Source organism: Nyctereutes procyonoides, unplaced genomic scaffold, assembly GCF_905146905.1.
Source record: "Nyctereutes procyonoides isolate TBG_1078 unplaced genomic scaffold, NYPRO_anot_genome, whole genome shotgun sequence".
Classification (NCBI taxonomy): domain Eukaryota; kingdom Metazoa; phylum Chordata; class Mammalia; order Carnivora; family Canidae; genus Nyctereutes; species Nyctereutes procyonoides.
This window is the reverse complement of record NW_026575123.1, coordinates 583,461-602,304: the sequence shown is the minus strand read 5'-3', so window position 1 is coordinate 602,304 and position 18,844 is coordinate 583,461. Positions and strand designations below refer to the sequence as shown.

The 18,844-nt window shown below is 39.1% G+C and overlaps 1 protein-coding gene across 1 annotated transcript in view; it reads left to right on the top strand.

Annotated features, from left to right (window-relative positions):
- The window catches only part of LOC129517182 (pregnancy zone protein-like), a 48,057-nt gene that overhangs the window by 20,197 nt on the left and 9,016 nt on the right, over window positions 1-18,844 (top strand). Inside the window, exons 14-23 of the mRNA XM_055336839.1 lie at window positions 836-978; window positions 3,584-3,733; window positions 6,296-6,460; window positions 8,628-8,733; window positions 14,322-14,457; window positions 14,865-15,093; window positions 15,595-15,721; window positions 15,937-16,058; window positions 16,277-16,328; window positions 18,498-18,581. Of these exons, the coding sequence (XP_055192814.1) occupies window positions 836-978; window positions 3,584-3,733; window positions 6,296-6,460; window positions 8,628-8,733; window positions 14,322-14,457; window positions 14,865-15,093; window positions 15,595-15,721; window positions 15,937-16,058; window positions 16,277-16,328; window positions 18,498-18,581 (1,314 nt within the window). The remainder of the gene's footprint in view (window positions 1-835; window positions 979-3,583; window positions 3,734-6,295; window positions 6,461-8,627; window positions 8,734-14,321; window positions 14,458-14,864; window positions 15,094-15,594; window positions 15,722-15,936; window positions 16,059-16,276; window positions 16,329-18,497; window positions 18,582-18,844) is intronic.

Below are 18,844 nucleotides of genomic sequence, written 5' to 3'. Positions count from 1 at the left end.
GATTCTTCTCTCTTGGCTTTTTTTCTTGAGAAATATTTTTAGGGGCACCTGGCTGGCTCAGTGGGTTAAGCGTCCAACTCTTGGGTTCAACTCAAGTCACAATCCCAGGTTTCTGGGATAGAGCCAAGCTGGGTTCTGCACTCAGCGAGGAGTCTGCTTTCCCCCTGCTTGTTCTTTCTCTCAAGTAAATCTTTAAAAACAAAAACAGAAACAAACAAACAAAAAAAACCCTCCTTTTTAATTTTTTTTGGGGGGGCAGAGGGGGGCAGGAGTACCGGGCGCCCTGCTCCCGCCCCTGCGGCCCGGCCCGTGGACTCCCCGGGACCCCCAAACCTCCTTTTTTATTTCTTTTATTTTTTTTAAAGATTTATTTTTATTTATTTATGATAGACATAGAGAGAGAGAGAGAGAGAGAGAGAGAGAGGCATAGACACAGGCAGAGAGAGAAGCAAGTTCCATGCAGGAGCCCGACGCGGGACTCCATCCCGGGACTCCAGGATCACGCCCTGGGCCAAAGGCAGGCGCAAAACCACTGAGCCACCCAGGAATCCCCCCCAACCTCCTTTTTTAAACTGTAAAACAGAAATGTGTATGAAATGGATTTTTTCTACTTAAGCAAAGGAAATAATTTATCCTACATCTTTGAGGAAAACTATTGTTGGTTTGGCGTGTAGGTGTTGGACACAACTACATGTGCAATGGTATAAATGCAAATCCTCTCTTTAGTGTGCTCCTGATTGTGAATAAGTGAAATAATTGGAGAGCCTCTTCCTTATAAAATTGAGAACTCTTCCTTCTTCCTAATCAGTTATCTTGAACTTTCTTTATTCTCCAGTGAAAGGGGTATTTTCCTTCTCCTTTCGAGTGGAATCAGACATTGCTCCTGCAGCCCAGCTGCTCATTTATGCTATTTTGCCCAATGGAGAAATTGTTGCCGATACTGAGAAACTCGAGATTGAAAAGTGTTTTGCCAATAAGGTGGGTCTTTTGTGTAAGCAGTTCTTTTATTCATCTCCCCTTTTGAAGTATGGAAAAGAAGGAAATTGTATACATTTTTTAAACTGCCATAGAGTGCTCCTAAAACTACCCTCTGTAAGACCTCCAAAGGCAGAGAATGATGCCATACCCTGCCTGAGAGGGTTAGTGGAGAAGTCTGGAACAGATGGCCATAAGTCCAATGTTTTCAAAGTTTCTTGTTTTATCTTAAAATTCATATGGAATTCAAAATATGCTCTGCTATAAAGCTTTCATAGTGTTAATTTTGAAATATTTGTTACCCAAGTGTTTCATTAAAAATGATGCTTCACAAGGACCTGACAGTTTTATCCCATCATCCCCCCTGACATACCTCCATATACTATTTGATACCAGCAACTCACTGTGAGTTAAATCCTGATAATACAGAACAGAGGTATGTGTGTGTGTGTGCCCCATTTTGAGAAACATAACCTGAGCACTCTAATGACTATAGCAGAAAAACCAAACTTGCAAATGGAATCTTATATTTCCAAAGAATACATAGCTGTAAGAAGAAGCCTACTGAAATATAAAGCTTTATCTCAAGAGAGTTTTGTGCTATAGTCATAACATTACAATCAGATAGCATTCACCAGCTTCACATATCTTTTTTAAAATATACTTATAGGGATCCCTGGGTGGCACAGCGGTTTGGCGCCTGCCTTTGGCCCAGGGCGTGATCCTGGAGACCCGGGATCGAATCCCATGTCGGGGTCCCGGTGCATGGAGCCTGCTTCTCCCTCTGCCTGTGTCTCTGCCTCTCTCTCACTGTGACTATCATAAAATAAAATAAAATTTAAAATATACTTATAGAGCATGAGCTTTATGGAGATTTAAACTATGCATTACAGCAAATGAGCATTTCTTCAATGAAAACTATATTAGATTATCCCTCTTTAAATATATAAGGTCTAAATAAATAAATAATGATCCAAGAAAAAAACACAATGGATGCTGATTTAATTTTAATTCCATCTTATTAAAGATTAAACCTGGACAGGTATCCAAGAGCATAGTTTCTGTTCTGCTTGAATGTACCGTGTGTTCCTTGTGAACCTAGAGGAGATTCCTGTCTCAAACTTCAATGCCTTTACTGCTAATCATGGGTAGTTAATTATTCGTTAAATTCTGGAATGGCCATGTTATGCTACAGCTTTTGTCACACTTTGTTCATTCCAGCAGTGGTTTCTCTCTGGTACAAAGCATGTGACACCTCCTGAGTAACATCAGAAAACTTTCACACAGAAGCATAAGTCCCTGGACATTATTCTCAATCTCTTCATGTTAAATATCTTGTAACTTAGTCATCAGAAGTAGAAATGCTGAGGCACCTGGGTGGCTCAGACTGTCAAGTGACTGATTCTTGCTTTCAGCTTAGGTCAGGATCTCAGGGTTGTGGGTGCATGCTCTCTCTCTCAAAAAAAAAAAAGTAGAGAAAGCTATTAAAAAAGAAAAGTATTTAGAAGAAAGTTGACTATTTTTATTTACCACTAAAAGTTAGAAAAGAGAGTTATTAAAGTTATAAACTGAGGATATTACCTGATGCTACTAAAGTATCTAAATTCTAAATGACTTATTTTATATTTTACTCAAAATATATTCAAATTTTTACTCAAAATTTACTCAAAATAAAATAAAACTCAGATTCTACTCAAGAAATGTTTACATAAACATAGGGAACTGATAGACTCACTTATCAGTGAGTTTCTACTGGCCAAAACAGAATCAAATCTGAAAAAATTATTGGACAATTTTCCATTATTTTGTAGTTCTTATTCTTTATTCACAGTTCTTTGAATTATCTCAGCCAGTTAACTCTCAGGATGCATGTTAGATGTTCAATTTTTTAAATGACCCAATAAATCCCGGATCCTGATAAACAATAAAGCACCCTTCTAGAATGTCAGATGACTAAGACTGCCCCCTGGAGGAGACTTCAGGTGGCTGGTCTCAGAGGCCGAGCATGATTTTTCAGGGCACCAGGCAAACTACACACATTCACCACAAAAACCTGCACAGAGAGAAGACAACTACAGCAAGGTATGTATCTTTGTTAGGGGATGTGTTCTCATTCCCACTCAGGATTCTATTTCAATGTGACCGAAACCAATTTACATTTCACCAGTTATTTTTTTTTTAAAGATTGTATTTATTTATTCATTAGAGACCCAGGGAGAGAGAGAGAGAGAGAGAGAGAGAGAGAGAGAGAGGCAGAGACAAAAGCAGAGGGAGAAGCAGGCTCCATGCAGGGAACTCGATGTGGGACTCAATCCCAGGACTCCAGGATCACGCCCTGGGCCGGAGGCAGACGTTCAACCACTGAGCCATCCAGGCGTCCCAATTTCACCAGTTATTAAAGGAACAGGAAACCTGAGTTAACTGGAACCACATTTCCAGTTCATTCCTGAGATCGTTAACTGGTAGTCCCGCAGTGTACACATCTCTTAAGCCTGGTCTAAAATGGATGAAAAAAAAGCCAAGTGAAGAAAGAGCTAGCCCTCTTCTAGAGAGTGTTGAGGTTGTAATACTTAGAAAATTTGTTGCCATAATTGTATTCTCTTTACAGGTAAATTTGAGCTTCTCCTCAGACCAGAGCCTGCCGGCCTCACACACCAACCTAGAGGTCAGGGCCTTTCCTAACTCTCTCTGTGCCCTCCGAGCAGTAGACCAGAGTGTTCTGCTGATGAAGCCTGAAACTGAGCTCTCCCCTCAGTCGGTGAGTCTTGCATGTCAGAGCACGCACACAGGAGAAGACCAGTTCAGGAAACTGGAGGTTATAGCTGAAAGGACATGTGTTCTTCTAAGTGTCAGGCATGGTGTAGTAGGTTATGTATGAAACAGAATATAATTCAGTTCCACAAAAGACGTTTTGCACAAATGCTTTCCATGTCTCACTTCACTTCATTCTCTGTTATAATATATTCTCATTGAGGGAGCAACATGGCTCCCCACCGCATTCCCTGCCTAGCCCAGTACCTTATGTAGGTACAAAGATGCCAGTACATTGTCAATGAATGAATACATGAGTAATAATTCTTTCAGATGGGTATTATTACCTTAATTTTATGAATGAAGAAAATATAGCTAGGATAGATAAAACCACTACCAAAGGAGCAGGCCAAAAATATATTTTAAATGTGGAATTTGGAATCAGATTTCTTATTCAATGCTACCTTTAATGTACCACGTTTCAAGGTAGTTTGTGAAATGCCTGATTTTTAAGCTTGCTCTAAAAATCTAGGCACTTACTCACTGGTTTGAAATATGGACAAAAGAGAGTTTCCATTCAAACTAGTAATGAAGCACTTTCAAAAAGGCCTTGTGGTTTACTTTCATTGTCCCCTAATAAAGGGACAATGTTCACTTTGTGACAAAGTGACAAATGTTCGCTGTATCTTGACCAGGGGCTGGATCCTGCTCTAGGAACAGGCATTCTATTGGTGAACAACCAGATATGGGTTTTGACCATCTTAGACTTACAGTCTTATGAGGTATTAAAATAAACAAACAAGCAACAGGGGACACCTGGGTGGCTCAGTGGTTGAGCATCTGCGTTCTGCTCATATCGTGATCTCAGGGTCCTGGGATCGAGTACAGCATTGACCTCCCTGCAGGGTACCATAGCATTTACTGTCTGTTCCAAATTTATCTGAAGAGTTTTATTTTTTATTTTTTTATAATAAATTTATTTTTTATTGGTGTTCAATTTACCAACATACAGAATAACACCCAGTGCTCATCCTGTCAAGTGACTACCTCAGTGCCCATCACCCATTCACCCCCATCCCCCCGCCCTCCTCCCCTTCCACCACCCCTAGTTCGTTTCCCAGAGTTAGGAGTCTTTATGTTCTGTCTCCCTTTCTGATATTTCCCACACATTTCTTCTCCCTTCCCTTCTATTCCCTTTCACTATTATTTATATTCCCCAAATGAATGAGAACATACCCTGTTTGTCCCTCTCCGATTGACTTACTTCACTCAGCATAATACCCTCCAGTTCCATCCACGTCGAAGCAAATGGTGGGTATTTGTCGTTTCTAATGGCTGAGGAATATTCCATTGTATACATAAACCACATCTTCTTTATCCATTCATCTTTCGATGGACACCGAGGCTCCTTCCACAGTTTGGCTATTGTGGACATTGCTGCTAGAAACATCGGGGTGCAGGTGTCCCAGCGTTTCATTGCATCTGAATCTTTGGGGTAAATCCCCAACAGTGCAATTGCTGGGTCATAGGGCAGGTCTATTTTTAACTCTTTGAGGAACCTGAACCTGCTGAACCTGGAATCTGAAGAGTTTTAAACAGAAGAATGACAATTCAGATTTCTCTGTTAAGGAGATGCTGTTTGCTGCTGAGAGGATAAGAACTGAATTGAAAGAATGGGAAGGGTTAGTAGGTTATTGTCGTAGCATAGATAAGAGATGAACGCAGCCAGATTAAACTGTCTGCACAGAGGCCAGTATTTGTTTAATGACCTGGATACCATGTGACTAAGCAGATACCTGACACTAGGCTCTGGGCAAAGACTGAACTGCAGATGGTTTATTTCTAGGTTGCCTGTGCACCTAGTTTTTTCTCAAACTAGACATGGTCCCAAAATAGTAGACTAAAACAAACAAAAAACTTCATAAGAGTTGGAAACAGTTATATAAAGTGGAGAAAGGAATGAATCAAGAATTTACAGTGATTATTTCTGAGTGATAGGATTATGAGTGGCTTCTGTTCTTTCATCACACTTCTCTGTACTGTTCACATTTTTTGCTTCCTTTTTTTTTAAGATTTATTTATTTATTTGAGAGACCGCACGGGAAAGTGGAGGAGGGGAACAGATGGAGAGGGAGAGGAAGAATAACAAGCAGATTCCCCATTGAGTGTGGAGCCCAAAAGGGACTCAATCTCATGACCCTAAGATCATGACCTGAGATGAAATCAAGAATTGGACCCTTAACCAACTAAGCCACTCAGGCACCCCTCTGCTTCATTTTAAAGGAAGGCATTTGGGCTAGGACATAGGAGACTTGAGTTTTATTCTTAACCAAAATGGGCTGTGAGACTTTGATCAATTAATTTGATTTCTCTACGTATTAATTTCCTTTGCATAAGAGGATTAGGATCCATAACTCTTATTATTTCCCCATGATTATCTGTGTTGCTTTTTATAACATCAGCATGGGAGTATCAAACAAACACCATGATCTTCTAAATCTCAGGTTGAACATTATCACACTTAAAATTTAAAAAAAATGAGTTTTCCCTCTTTCTCTCGATTTTGCAGGTCTATAATTTGCTACCAGTAAAGGGTATCTTTAGTGTTGGTTATGGAGATCTCAGAAGAGAAGATGGTGAGCAATGTATCCACGCAGAAGACTTAATTCACAAGGGGATCATTTACACGCCAAAGCAGATCCTGGATAATGATGACATTTACAGTATTTTTGAGGTAATTCATCTTCCTGAAAATATAACCAAATTGAGTTTCAAGTCTTTACTAAAATGGAGAATAAGTGGGCTTCTGAGCTCTAGAATCTGGTCCTGTGCTTCCTAAAACAAAGCTAAGATTAATAGAAAAATACTGAAACATCAGAGGCATGGAGAACTTTGTACACATACTGATATTCTATCACAAATTTATCTGGCTCTTTAAAGAGCAAGGGGTGTACTTTTAGGGTTCACAACCTCAACCAAGTGGATCCCAAAGCTATTCACTACTGTCATATCCCCTCTCAGCCACTGTCAGAGATTCTAGTATGTGAGGATAACACAACATTTCCCATATGTTGGAAAGGTGAATTCCTTATTGGCAGCCATCATATCAGTCTGATGCACAATAAATACATATTGAATGAATAAATGACTGAACATACAAGTATGATACTTTCATCATCTTCAGCAAGTGCAGCAAAATTTCAGGAAAACTTGAAAGTAATCTTTCATGAAGAAAAGATTCACAAAACTTGGGTAGTAATGCTAGTATTACGGGTATGTTAGATAAAATATTTATCTTTGAGATTAACTAGGCAGTGTTGTGAAAGGAGAGTTTATCTAGCTTGTGAGATTAAACCTTATCACACCAGAAGGACTGACAACTCTCTTTACACTTTGAGGAAAGTATGTCATTCTTCTGCAGAGTGGCCGACAGCAATTTAAATCTGTCTCTTCTGGAGCCTCCAGAATCATAAATCAGTTGGTGGTAGGGAAAAGGAAGAGGACTTCTTAGGTTTCCTAGCTTATTGTTTAATCCTTAAACATGTATTTCTGACTTCTTTCTATCTCATGTCACTACCACCACTGACAGCTGTGCCTCAGTTCTCACAGTCTCTCACTACACTGAAATAAGACAGCAAATAATATTTACCTGTGGCTAATATTGGGGGAAAAAAAAGGCAGCTGAGACCAGGTGGGTTGTAGGAACCAGGTGACTGCAGGCATCTGCATGTCTGTTTTGGATACAACGATTCAAGATACTTAAAAGAAAGGGAGAAAAAGAAATAAGAATAAATTATGAAAGAGCTGAGTTGAGCACAGTGATTCAGGGAAAGGCATATTTTCCAACAAAACATAAAGAAAGCAAAGTTTACTAGGATTGTGAAGAAAAATCTCCACTATGCAACCCTATAATTTCAAATGAAAAGAAACAAAAAAAGTACTCTGTGCCATAAGACCATGACTTACACACACAGACACACACCAGCACACCCACATTATATTTGTTTGAAGGGAGAAAAGAAAGGAAACATAAACATCCAAGTGTAAAATATTTAGTTTCTTTGATGCAAAAGATAATTAAAGGGGCATCAGCATATAGCACACAAAATTCAGAAATAGGAATCAGAAGACATGAGTTCGAATCCCAACTTCTCTTCACTAACTGGATGAACTGGACTTTCTGTGACTCTGTTCTCATATTTTAAAAATAGGTCTCTTCCCTATTGTGTGGCATTTTCATGAAGATCTTATGAACTCTGTACATAATAATAATGAAAGTATGATAGTGTCGGGAAGGAAATACTCTTCCTCAGGGTCTTCCAGCTGAACTAAGAATTAAATTTCCATGAGACAGATTAAGTGGAGAAAAAAACAATTTTAGGTACTCACGCAAGCCCAATAATGAAATTGAGACCTAGAGAAATGAACAAGCAGGCAGTTCTCACACTTTTTAGACAAAGACAAATACATTTGTGAGAAATTGACAGGATAAGGAAAGCAGATGTTGGGAACTCTAGAATTCTAAATGGAATTTGGGCTGAAAAAAAAAGGAATTTGGGCTGAGGTCATAGATTAGAAAAAAAAATAACAGAGATCGTTTCTATAGCTTTCTTGGCTTTAAAGTTTCTATCTCTGCTGATAAGGAATTTTTTTTTTCATCCTTACTACAGGGAGGGTACTTTTCACATGGGAGATGTGTTTCCTGCTCTGAAAGGACAGAGGAGGGACTTAGTGTCCTTGTACCAACTGTTTCTCAAGTAGCTTCAATTCCAAAAAATCAATATGCCATATGGTTCATTTTGGGGCAGCCTGCTCTTGGCCCCTTACAGTACAAATGTAAGACAATATTCCACTCTTACGATTGGATTGCCAATATGCTTTAATCATTCATTTTCATCCAGTCCGCAGGATTATATATTTTTACCAACTCAAAAATCCACAGGCCGAATTTTTGTCAGCTGCCACAGCCATATCCGGGAATGCCTATGGCCCATGCAGGAGTTAACGGTGAGATTTATTTGCCGGGTAGGATAATGGGAAAAAAATGATGTTTTTCCCCAAATAACATCCCCCCCCCGCAAAGAATAGGACCTTTTTTTTTTTTTTTATGATAGTCACAGAGAGAGAGAGAGAGAGAGGCAGAGACACAGGCAGAGGGAGAAGCAGGCTCCATGCACCGGAAGCCGATGTGGGATTCGATACCGGGTCTCCAGGATCGCGCCCTGGGCCAAAGGCAGGCGCCAAACCGCTGCGCCACCCAGGGACCCCAGAATAGGAACTTTAAAAAGATTATTGTTTCTTTTTTTACTGTCTCTGTCTGAAATCAAATTTGACTGCCTTTTTGACTTAGCCTTCAATAGTCGCTATTTCAAGTCCTTCTTATCCAAGGTGGTTTCAACACCTAAATTGGTCAGAATAAGAGAAACTGTACTACAGTAACAAAGAAACCCCGAATCTCAGTGGCTAAGCATATAACAGTTTATTTTTTGCTCACATAAAACTGCTTTTTGAGTCCAGTAGCTGTCCAGAGCAGCTTCTTGCCAAACAGTGAGTCAGGGATACCCATTCTGCTTTCATCTTGTGACTCCACCTCCAATGCAGCAATTAAGATCATTACCATGGGAAAGGAGTTGGTTTGCACAGGACTTTTTTGGCCAGCTGTACAAGTGGCATATATTACATCTGTCCTTACTGCAAAGGAGGCTGAGAAATGTGAAGGACATGAATTGTCTGTGTCACATTCTTTTATGAAAACCAAAGTGAGGGCAGCCCTGGTGGCACAGCTGTTTAGTGCTGCCTGCAGCCTGGGGTGTGATCCTGGAGACCCAGAATCGAGTCCCACATCAGGCTTCCTGCATGGAGCCTGCTTGTGTCTCTGCCTCTCTCTCTGAGTAAATAAATAAATCTTAAAAAAAAAAAGAAAATATATTGGACAAAATAGAATAATCCAACTTTCAGCAGATATACTACTAGTCTCCCTGTGTGTTTCAAGTGTATCTGGAAAGGGAAATGAGGGAAAGTTGGAAAGATTCTGAGTATTCTTTTCTATTTCTGTCAGGCCTAGAGAGAAGTCTCTCACTGCATGTTTGTATAACTACTAATCCTACTTCCTAATAAGAAATGTGCTGTAAAAAGTGTTTCTTAAAAATAAACACATATTTTAACACAGTAGAAATTAGTTACCAAAGAAGACAAAGAATAAAGTTCTAGTTGACAACAGAGAAGTAACTAAGAATATTCCCTTAACAGAAAGAAAATTTTGTGTACAGGGGCACCTGAGTGGCTCAGCAGTTGAGCATCTGCCTTTGGCTCGGGGCATGATCCCGGGGTCCCGAGATCAAGTCCTACATCAGGCTCCCTGCATGGAGGCTGCTTCTCTCTCTGCCTATGTCTCTGCCTTTCTCTTAGTGTCTCAAATAAATAAATAAATATAATAAATATAAGTTTTTCTTTTAAAAAAGAAAAGAAAATTCTGTGTATGGAAAAAGAGCACTGTGCTAAGAGTAAAGGGACATATTCTCATTATACTCCAACATGGTAGGACCTATGGAACTTCAAAAATTCACAGACTCATAAGCTATCAAAGGCTCAATTTCTTCGAACCTAAATTAAGAGTGATAAAGTCACTGAGCATATATGTGAGCATAAATGAAGAAAATAGAATTATGATTCCATAAATAGTATGTTTTTTAAAAAAAATTGTAAAGCACTATTACTTTATGTTCATATTCCTCTTAATACCAAGTAGGTATTTTCTTGTCAATCCTAAGAGAAAACATGGTCATAGAATGATCAAGAAAACCTGAAAACAGAGTACCTTCATTGCATTCCTTTTTTCTTTTAAAGATTTATTTATTTATTTATTTATTTATTTATTTATTTATTTATTTGTGAGAGAGAGACAGAGAAAAGGAGGAGGCCCATGTGAGCAGGGGGAGGAGTAGAGGGAGAGGGAGAAGGAGACTCCTCACTCCTCAGTCCCAACCCTGAGATCACAACCTGAGCAGAGCGATAACCAAGAGTGGGACGCTTAACCAATTGCGCCACCCATGGGCCCCCATCATTACATTCTTATCCCACATACTCTGTAAGGCTCTATGCAAATTTTGCAGCTGTATTTATCACCTATCCATTCTTTCCTTTCTATTCTCAGTAACACCAGCTTAGTCTTGTGCCTCATTATTTCATAAAGAAATTATTTTAAAAACCATCCTAAAAAAATAAAATATAAATAAAAACCATCCTAACTTACCTTTCTTGCCTCCAGTCCTTTTCCACTTCAATCTGTCCTCAATACTGTGAAAGGTGTCATCACCCTTAAACTTTGCTTTTATCACGTCACATATTTCTCATAGACAGTCACTATTTCCAGAATTCATAGAATTACTGTCCTTGAGGTTTGAAAAAAGAATGTCCCATGTTATTGTTTTATATATGTATATAAAATATAAATGTATATATTTATCACATTTATATTTATATATTTATACCTGTAATCTTTATATATCTTTTGAACTCTGAAGTATTGTTATTTTTAAATCAAGCTAACTCCTACTTTAACAGATCTAATTTATTTGTCCTAATCTTCAAGGTGTTTCATTATATAATTATACCTACTATTTCCTCAACACAGCCCTAAAATAGACATCCTACTCCATTTTCCCTGTGGAGCATCCTTTCTGACCTCGGTGTGTGTATTCGTTAAGCCATTTCCATCAAATACCTCTTCCATGTTCCTCTGTTTCTCATTCTTCAATGATCATCTAAAAGTCTACTTTGGTGAAGTCTTCTCTGGCTAATCTAAACTTCACTTTATGTCCTTTGCTGAATCTCTACTCTCTATAACACATACTTAACTGTTTCCTAGGGTTTGTGTCCATATCTTATTCACTGTAAAATAAAAAACCATTTCAGAAATCCTCTTGCTGTAGCTACTCATCATTCTTCTTGTTTGATTCTCACTGCAAATGGAGATCATGTGCTTTCAGCGTTAAAGCAGCATTTGGTGCATTAAATTACTCTTTATTCTTTCCTTTACCCATTGAATAATCAGCTTATAGAGAGCTACAATTGTTTTCATGTATAGAGAAAATAAATTTTTTATAAATTTATTTTTTATCGGTGTTCAATTTGTCAACATATAGAATAACACCCAGTGCTCATCCCGTCAAGTGACTACCTCAGTGCCCGCCACCCAGTCACCCCCACCCCCCGCCCTCCTCCCCTTCCACCACCCCTAGTTCGTTTCCCAGAGTTAGGAGTCTTTCATGTTCTGTCTCCCTTTCTGATATTTCCCACTTATTTTTTCTCCTTTCCCCTTTATTCCCTTTCACTATTTTTTATATTCCCCAAATGAATGAGACCATATAATGTTTGTCCCTCTCCGATTGACTTACTTCACTCAGCATAATACCCTCCAGTTCCATCCACGTTGAAGCAAATGGTGGGTATTTGTCGTTTCTAATGGCTGAGTAATATTCCATTGTATACATAGACCACATCTTCTTTATCCATTCATCTTTCGATGGACACCAAGGCTCCTTCCACAGTTCGGCTATTGTGGACATTGTTGCTAGAAACATCGGGGTGCAGGTGTCCCAGTGTTTCACTGCATCTGTATCTTTGGGGTAAATCCCCAGCAGTACAACTGCTGGGTCGTAGGGCAGATCTATTTTTCACTCTTTGAGGAACCTCCACACAGTTTTCCAGAGTGGCTGCACCATTTCACATTCCCACCAACAGTGCAGGAGGGTCCCCCTTTCTCCACATCCTCTCCAACACTGGTTGTTTCCTGCCTTGTTGATTTTCCCCATTCTAACTGGAGTGAGGTGGCATCTCATTGTGGTTTTGATTTGTATTTCCCTAATGGCCAGTGATGCGGAGCATTTTCTCATGTGCTTGTTGGCCATGTGTGTGTTCCTCTGTGAGATTTCTGTTCATGTCTTTTGCCCATTTCATGATTGGATTGTTTATTTCTTTGGTGTTGAGTTTAATAAGTTCTTTATAGATCTTGGAAACTAGCCCTTTATCTGATAGGTCATTTGCAAATATCTTCTCCCATTCTGTAGGTTGTCTTTGAGTTTTGTTGACTGTATCCTTTGCTGTGCAAAAGTTCATTTTTGCTTTTGTTTCTTTTGCCTTCATGGATGTATCTTGCAAGAAGTTACTGTGGCCAAGTTCAAAAAGGGTGTTGCCTGTGTTCTCCTCTAGGATTTTGATGGAATCTTGTCTCACATTTAGATCTTTCATCCATTTTGAGTTTATCTTTGTGTATGGTGCAAGGGAGTGGTCTAGTTTCATTCTTCTGCATGTGGATGTCCAATTTTCCCAGCACCATTTATTGAAGAGACTGTCTTTCTTCCAATGGATAGTCTTTCCTCCTTTATCGAATATTAGTTGACCATAAAGTTGAGGGTCCACTTCTGGGTTCTCTATTCTGTTCCGTTGATCTATGTGTCTGTTTTTGTGCCAGTACCACACTGTCTTGATGACCACAGCTTTGTAGCACAACCTGAAATCTGGCATTGTGATGCCCCCAGATATGGTTTTCTTTTTTAAAATTCCCCTGGCTATTCGGGGTCTTTTCTGATTCCACACAAATCTTAAAATAATTTGTTTCAACTCTCTGAAGAAAGTCCATGGTATTTTGATAGGGATTGCATTAAACGTGTAGATTGCCCTGGGTAACATTGACATTTTCACAATATTAATTCTGCCAATCCATGAGCATGGAATATTTTTCCATCTCTTTGTGTCTTCCTCAATTTCTTTCAGAAGTGTTCTGTAGTTTTTAGGGTATAGATCCTTTACCTCTTTGGTTAGGTTTATTCCTAGGGATCTTATGCTTTTGGGTGCAATTGTAAATGAGATTGACTCCTTCATGTCTCTTTCTTCAGTCTCATTGTTAGTGTATAGAAATGCCACTGACTTCTGGGCATTGATTTTGTATCCTGCCACACTGCCGAATTGCTGTATGAGTTCTAGCAATCTTGGGGTGGAGGCTTTTGGGTTTTCTATGTAGAGTATCATGTCATTGGTGAAGAGGGAGAGTTTGACTTCTTCTTTGCCAATTTGAATGCCTTTAATGTCTTTTTGTTGTCTGATTGCTGAGGCTAGGACTTCCAGTACTATGTTGAATAGCAGTGGTGAGAGTGGACATCCCTGTCTTGTTCCTGATCTTAGGGGAAAGGCTCCCAGTGCTTCCCCATTGAGAATGATATTTGCTGTGGGCTTTTCATAGATGGCTTTTAAGATGTTGAGAAATGTTCCCTCTATCCCTACACTCTGAAGAGTTTTGATCAGGAATGGATGCTGTATTTTGTCAAATGCTTTCTCTGTATCTATTGAAAGGATCATATGGTTCTTGTTGAGAAAAATACATTTATGTCCAGACTCTTTGAAGAAGCAGCAGGATTAGCTTTCCTAGAGGACAGAATAGATAAATGTACAAAGTAACAAGCTGGTGTGTTAAATTGTTCCAATAATAAACCTTCCCTGAGCAAATGACCTTATTCTATTTGAGAAATTAGGCAACTCTAAGAAACTCATGATAAAAATGAGGTTTACATTGGGCCCTTTGTACTGTCTTTCCACAGTCCTGCCTCTAGCACGCGGTAGTGCAGGAGCAGTTTATCCAGTGGTCATGAGACACAGTTCTCCAGCCGTGGAAGTGAAAGAGACAGTGCGGAAGTACTTCCCTGAGACCTGGATCTGGGACTTGGCACCAGTCGAGTAAGTCGTGTATTGCCCAGAATTTAGTTCAGGAGAAGATGCGACCCATCCTCTATGATTCTGGTGTTCCTCAGCCTTTTGGTTCTGCTCCACTTCTTCCTGGTAAACATTTAAGTTCATAGTTCATTGATCTCAGATCTTAAAATGCAGTTTTTTTCCTAATTTGGTCCTGATATGTCTAAAATCATGGAAAGTAGGAGACTACCTTTGCCCCTAAAAGGAAAAAATGAACTTTCAGAGACTTTGCTAGAAGTGCCCAACCTTGTATCAGGTTTAGTGTTGACCACACTGGGTGACTAGGTTACCAAGCTCCATAATCAGCTAGGCCCTGTGCTAAAAAAAAAAAAAAAAAGAAAGAAAGAAAAAAAAAACTGACTCACAAGTCTCCCTCTCTTTCCCTCCTCTAGTTTATCAGGTAGAAGTGAGCTGGCAGTGAAGGTCCCTGACACCATCACAGAGTGGAAGGCCAGTGCCCTCTGCTTGTCAGAAACGACAGGGCTAGGCCTCTCCCCCACCATCTCTCTTCAAGTATTCCAGCCTTTTTTCTTGGAACTCACTCTTCCCTACTCTGTGGTGCGAGGAGAAGCCTTCACACTCAAAGCAACCGTGTTCAACTATTTGTCCCACTGCATTCGGGTAAGGACACTCCTCTGGGAGCGAGCAAAGTGCAAAGAAGACTCATGACCGCCACTTAATATCTGGATCTCCTGGGTCATTTCCCAGGGATGGTAGCTGAAGAATGCTGTAGCCAAACTGGGGAATGGAATAGGTGTTAAGAGCAAAGCTCCCTGATTGATCCAAGGTGATAAGGTCATATTCACTGAGGGCTGTTTCCTAAATTCAGACGTTAACAGCCACCTGATTACCTTATTATTTTTTTTTCACTCTGACTAAAGCAAACATGTCCTCCTTGTGTTGGCATGAAAGCCTAAGCCCTGGGAATATCTCAATTCCATTGGCTTTTCAGTTTCCTATGGGCAACAGCTATACTACAAAGCGTTGGACAGGATTTACCTCATTTGAACAATTCCTCGAAGCCTCTCAGTTGGTTCACATTGTCCTTTGAAGCTCCATTCCCCTGTTACTGTCCTTCTGCCTGTGTTCTTTCTCAGATTTGTGGGTGGGTGTGGGGGACAGGTCAGTGTGCAGCTAGAAGCCTCTCCTGACAAGTCGGCTGACCTAGTGAGAAAGAACGAAGAAACTCCCTGTATCTGTGGAAATCGCCAGAAAACTATGTTCTGGGCTGTGACCCCAAAGTCACTGGGTAAGTGGTAAAGTTGTTAACAAATCCTACTTCCTATGTTGTAATGATTTTTTTCCACTATGACCCAGATATGTGCTTTTTTTGTCTTCCTTCAACAATGATGAAAGAAATTTTATATATATATATATATATAACCATATATATAATATATCTTCAAAAGGCAAGCCATGCAATATGGAATCACTGTTTAACTCCTTAAGAATCTTATTCCCCAGGAAAGATGAATTTCACAGCTACTGTGGAAGCCTTGCAGTCTCAGGAATTGTGTGGCAATGAGGTGCCAAGAGTCCCAGAACTTGGACAGAAGGATACTGTAATCAAGCCCTTATTAGTTGAGGTATGCAGGTATACTTTCTCTGACTCTCAGGGGCCTTATCATATTATATAGCATTACCCACTATTTCTGGGACAATCACATTTCATTTCCCAAAAATATAGATGTGTCTACAACTCAGTTTCTTACTAACATTTTCTCTTCCACTTTAAAGTGGTTGATGTTTTTCCTATATATTCAATATTACCTTACTTTTTCACCTTTTTTTTTTCAATATAAAGCCTGAAGGAATAGAAAAGGAGGAAACTTTCAACACACTCCTCTGTGCAGCAGGTGAGTATCAAAAACAAACAAAATTCTCATGTTAAGCCACTTGCCAAAGTGTATGGTGGCAGAATGCTATTTGGGGGTATATTTTCCTCTGGAAAAAAAAATTGGCATACCCTCCCATGTGCAAATCTAAAAATCTTTGATTCAGAACAATTTTTTCCTGATGAAGGCTTAAAGAAGTAAAAAGACTTACCTAAAAGCTCCTAACAATGAGAACTAAAGCGGATGACCATAGAACAGGATTTTTTCCAACACTCAAGCTTCTTCCTAAACAATTTTCAAAGTGTTAAAATATCTGTGTGGCAATAGTACTATTTATTATTCAATTAATAGTTTAAAGATACTCAAGTTTAACTTATGTAAGTTACTTGAAGAAGAACTTCAGGTCAATAACATATATAGGAAACCAATGTTTTATTAATACCATTAATATAATCATATAAAAATTATCATTAAAATGTTTCACTCTGCACCATCTAGAATCATCTTGGGATGATGCTCAGTGTGCAGATCTCTCTTCTCTATCAGCATCCCCTGATAATCTCATTTAGTCACAGAACTTGAACTAATAACTTTGTACTGGAGACAACAAAATGTACTACTTGGGTCCATGCCCTTTTCCTAACTCAAACTTGTTTATTCAGTTGCCCACTAATCATCTGCACTAACAGGCCAAGAGGCTAATACGCATCTCAAAACCAGCATGTTCAAAACTACACTTCTGCTGGTCTCCACTCCACTCCTGCTGGCCCACTCCTCCTATTATTTTCTCCGTCTCAGATTATGGAAATTCCATTTTTTTTCTACTTACTTGAGATAAAATCTTTGTAGTCACCCTTTATTATGTTCTTTCTCTTAGACTCCACAACCAAACTATTTTCAAATCTAATTAGCTCCACCTTCACATTATATCCAGAATCTTCCCATTTCTTACCAAGTCCACTTCTACTCTAGTTTTTCCGCTCCTGGATCATCTCAACAATCTCCTAACTGATCTCCTGGTCATCTTCCCTTGATCCTGTACAGAAAGAGGGATCATTTAAAGCACATGTCAGATCATGTGGCTCTTCTGTTCAAATCTTCCAAGAGTTTCCCATGACCTGAAAGTTAGAGCCTATATCTTCAATGTCCCATCCAAACCCTTGCTACTGCCATGACTTCATATCCTGTTACTTTCTCCCTCACCCTCCTCTGGCCACAGTGGACTCCTAGTGTGGTCTTGCAACACAACCAGCATGCTCAAATTTTTGGAGTATTTTCACTTTTTGTTCCTTCTTTCTGGAAGTCTTTTCCCCCAGACATCTATAAATCTTACTCCTTGACACATATGAAGTCTTCAATCACCTATGATTTTGTTTTATCAAAGAGGGGAGCCCGATTCCCACACCCTACACTTCCTGATTTATTTTGTCATACTAGCTCACCCATATTAACTCTCTGCTTTAATTTTCTCTATAGAGCTATATTATTACTATGTAGAACTATATATTGCTCTGTAGAACTATATCTCTAACATCTATCATAATAAATATGTATTTGTTATTTTATTACTCCCATTAAAATAAAAACTCTAGAAATTCAGGAAATTTTTTTGAAAATTGTTTTATCATTGCACTTAAAACAGAACCTGGAATATATTATGCACTTAATACGTACTTATGACATGAGTGTTTTTTTAAAGATTTTATTTTTATTTATTTACTTGAGAAAGAGAGATAGTAAAAGAAGTAGGAGCCCACTGAGGAGGGAACCTGATGTGGGGCTCAATCCCAGGATCCTGGGATCATGACCTAAGCCAAAGGCAGACACTTAACAGACTGAGACACCCAGGCACCCCAGGAACATTATTTTTAAAAAAACACTAATAATAAATATTGACATAAACAATGAAGGAAAAGAAATAAGCATAACATAAAGTATATGCTTATTTACTGTAAGGAAATCCATAAAAATTTAGCACAAACATATATTATTATGAACTTAACTGACATGAATCATGACTTTAGGAGAAACTTGGGTTACATCAAATAATATAACTTGGGTTACATTATTATAGAATAGTCAAGAGAAATGACAGGTTGGAATTTGATCAAAAAGGGGGAAAAATTAAAAAATAGAATATTTCTCTCATTCTTTTTCCCTCTCTTATATATCTTTGTCTTCTTTCATTAGAAACTGATGTACCTGAAAAGTTGTCACTAAAAGTTCCTCCAGATGTGGTTGAAGGATCTGCCAGGGCGACATATTCAGTTTTGGGTGAGTCGGCCAGCCCAAGGCAAGCAGCTGTCCATCTCATTATTCTAGTGCATGTAGCCTCACCATCCACGGTTAATGAAGACTTCGGGTGTAGGCACTGGATTGAGAGAAAGAGCACTAAGCTAAGAATTGCTTTGTATATTAGTCAGAACGGGGGTTGGATGGATGTTGTGCTATTTATTCTACCTTGACATACTTGAAGGAATAAGAAGGGTCACCCCTCTCTGCCCTCATCTTCAAGAGATTGACTAGGTGATGATGCT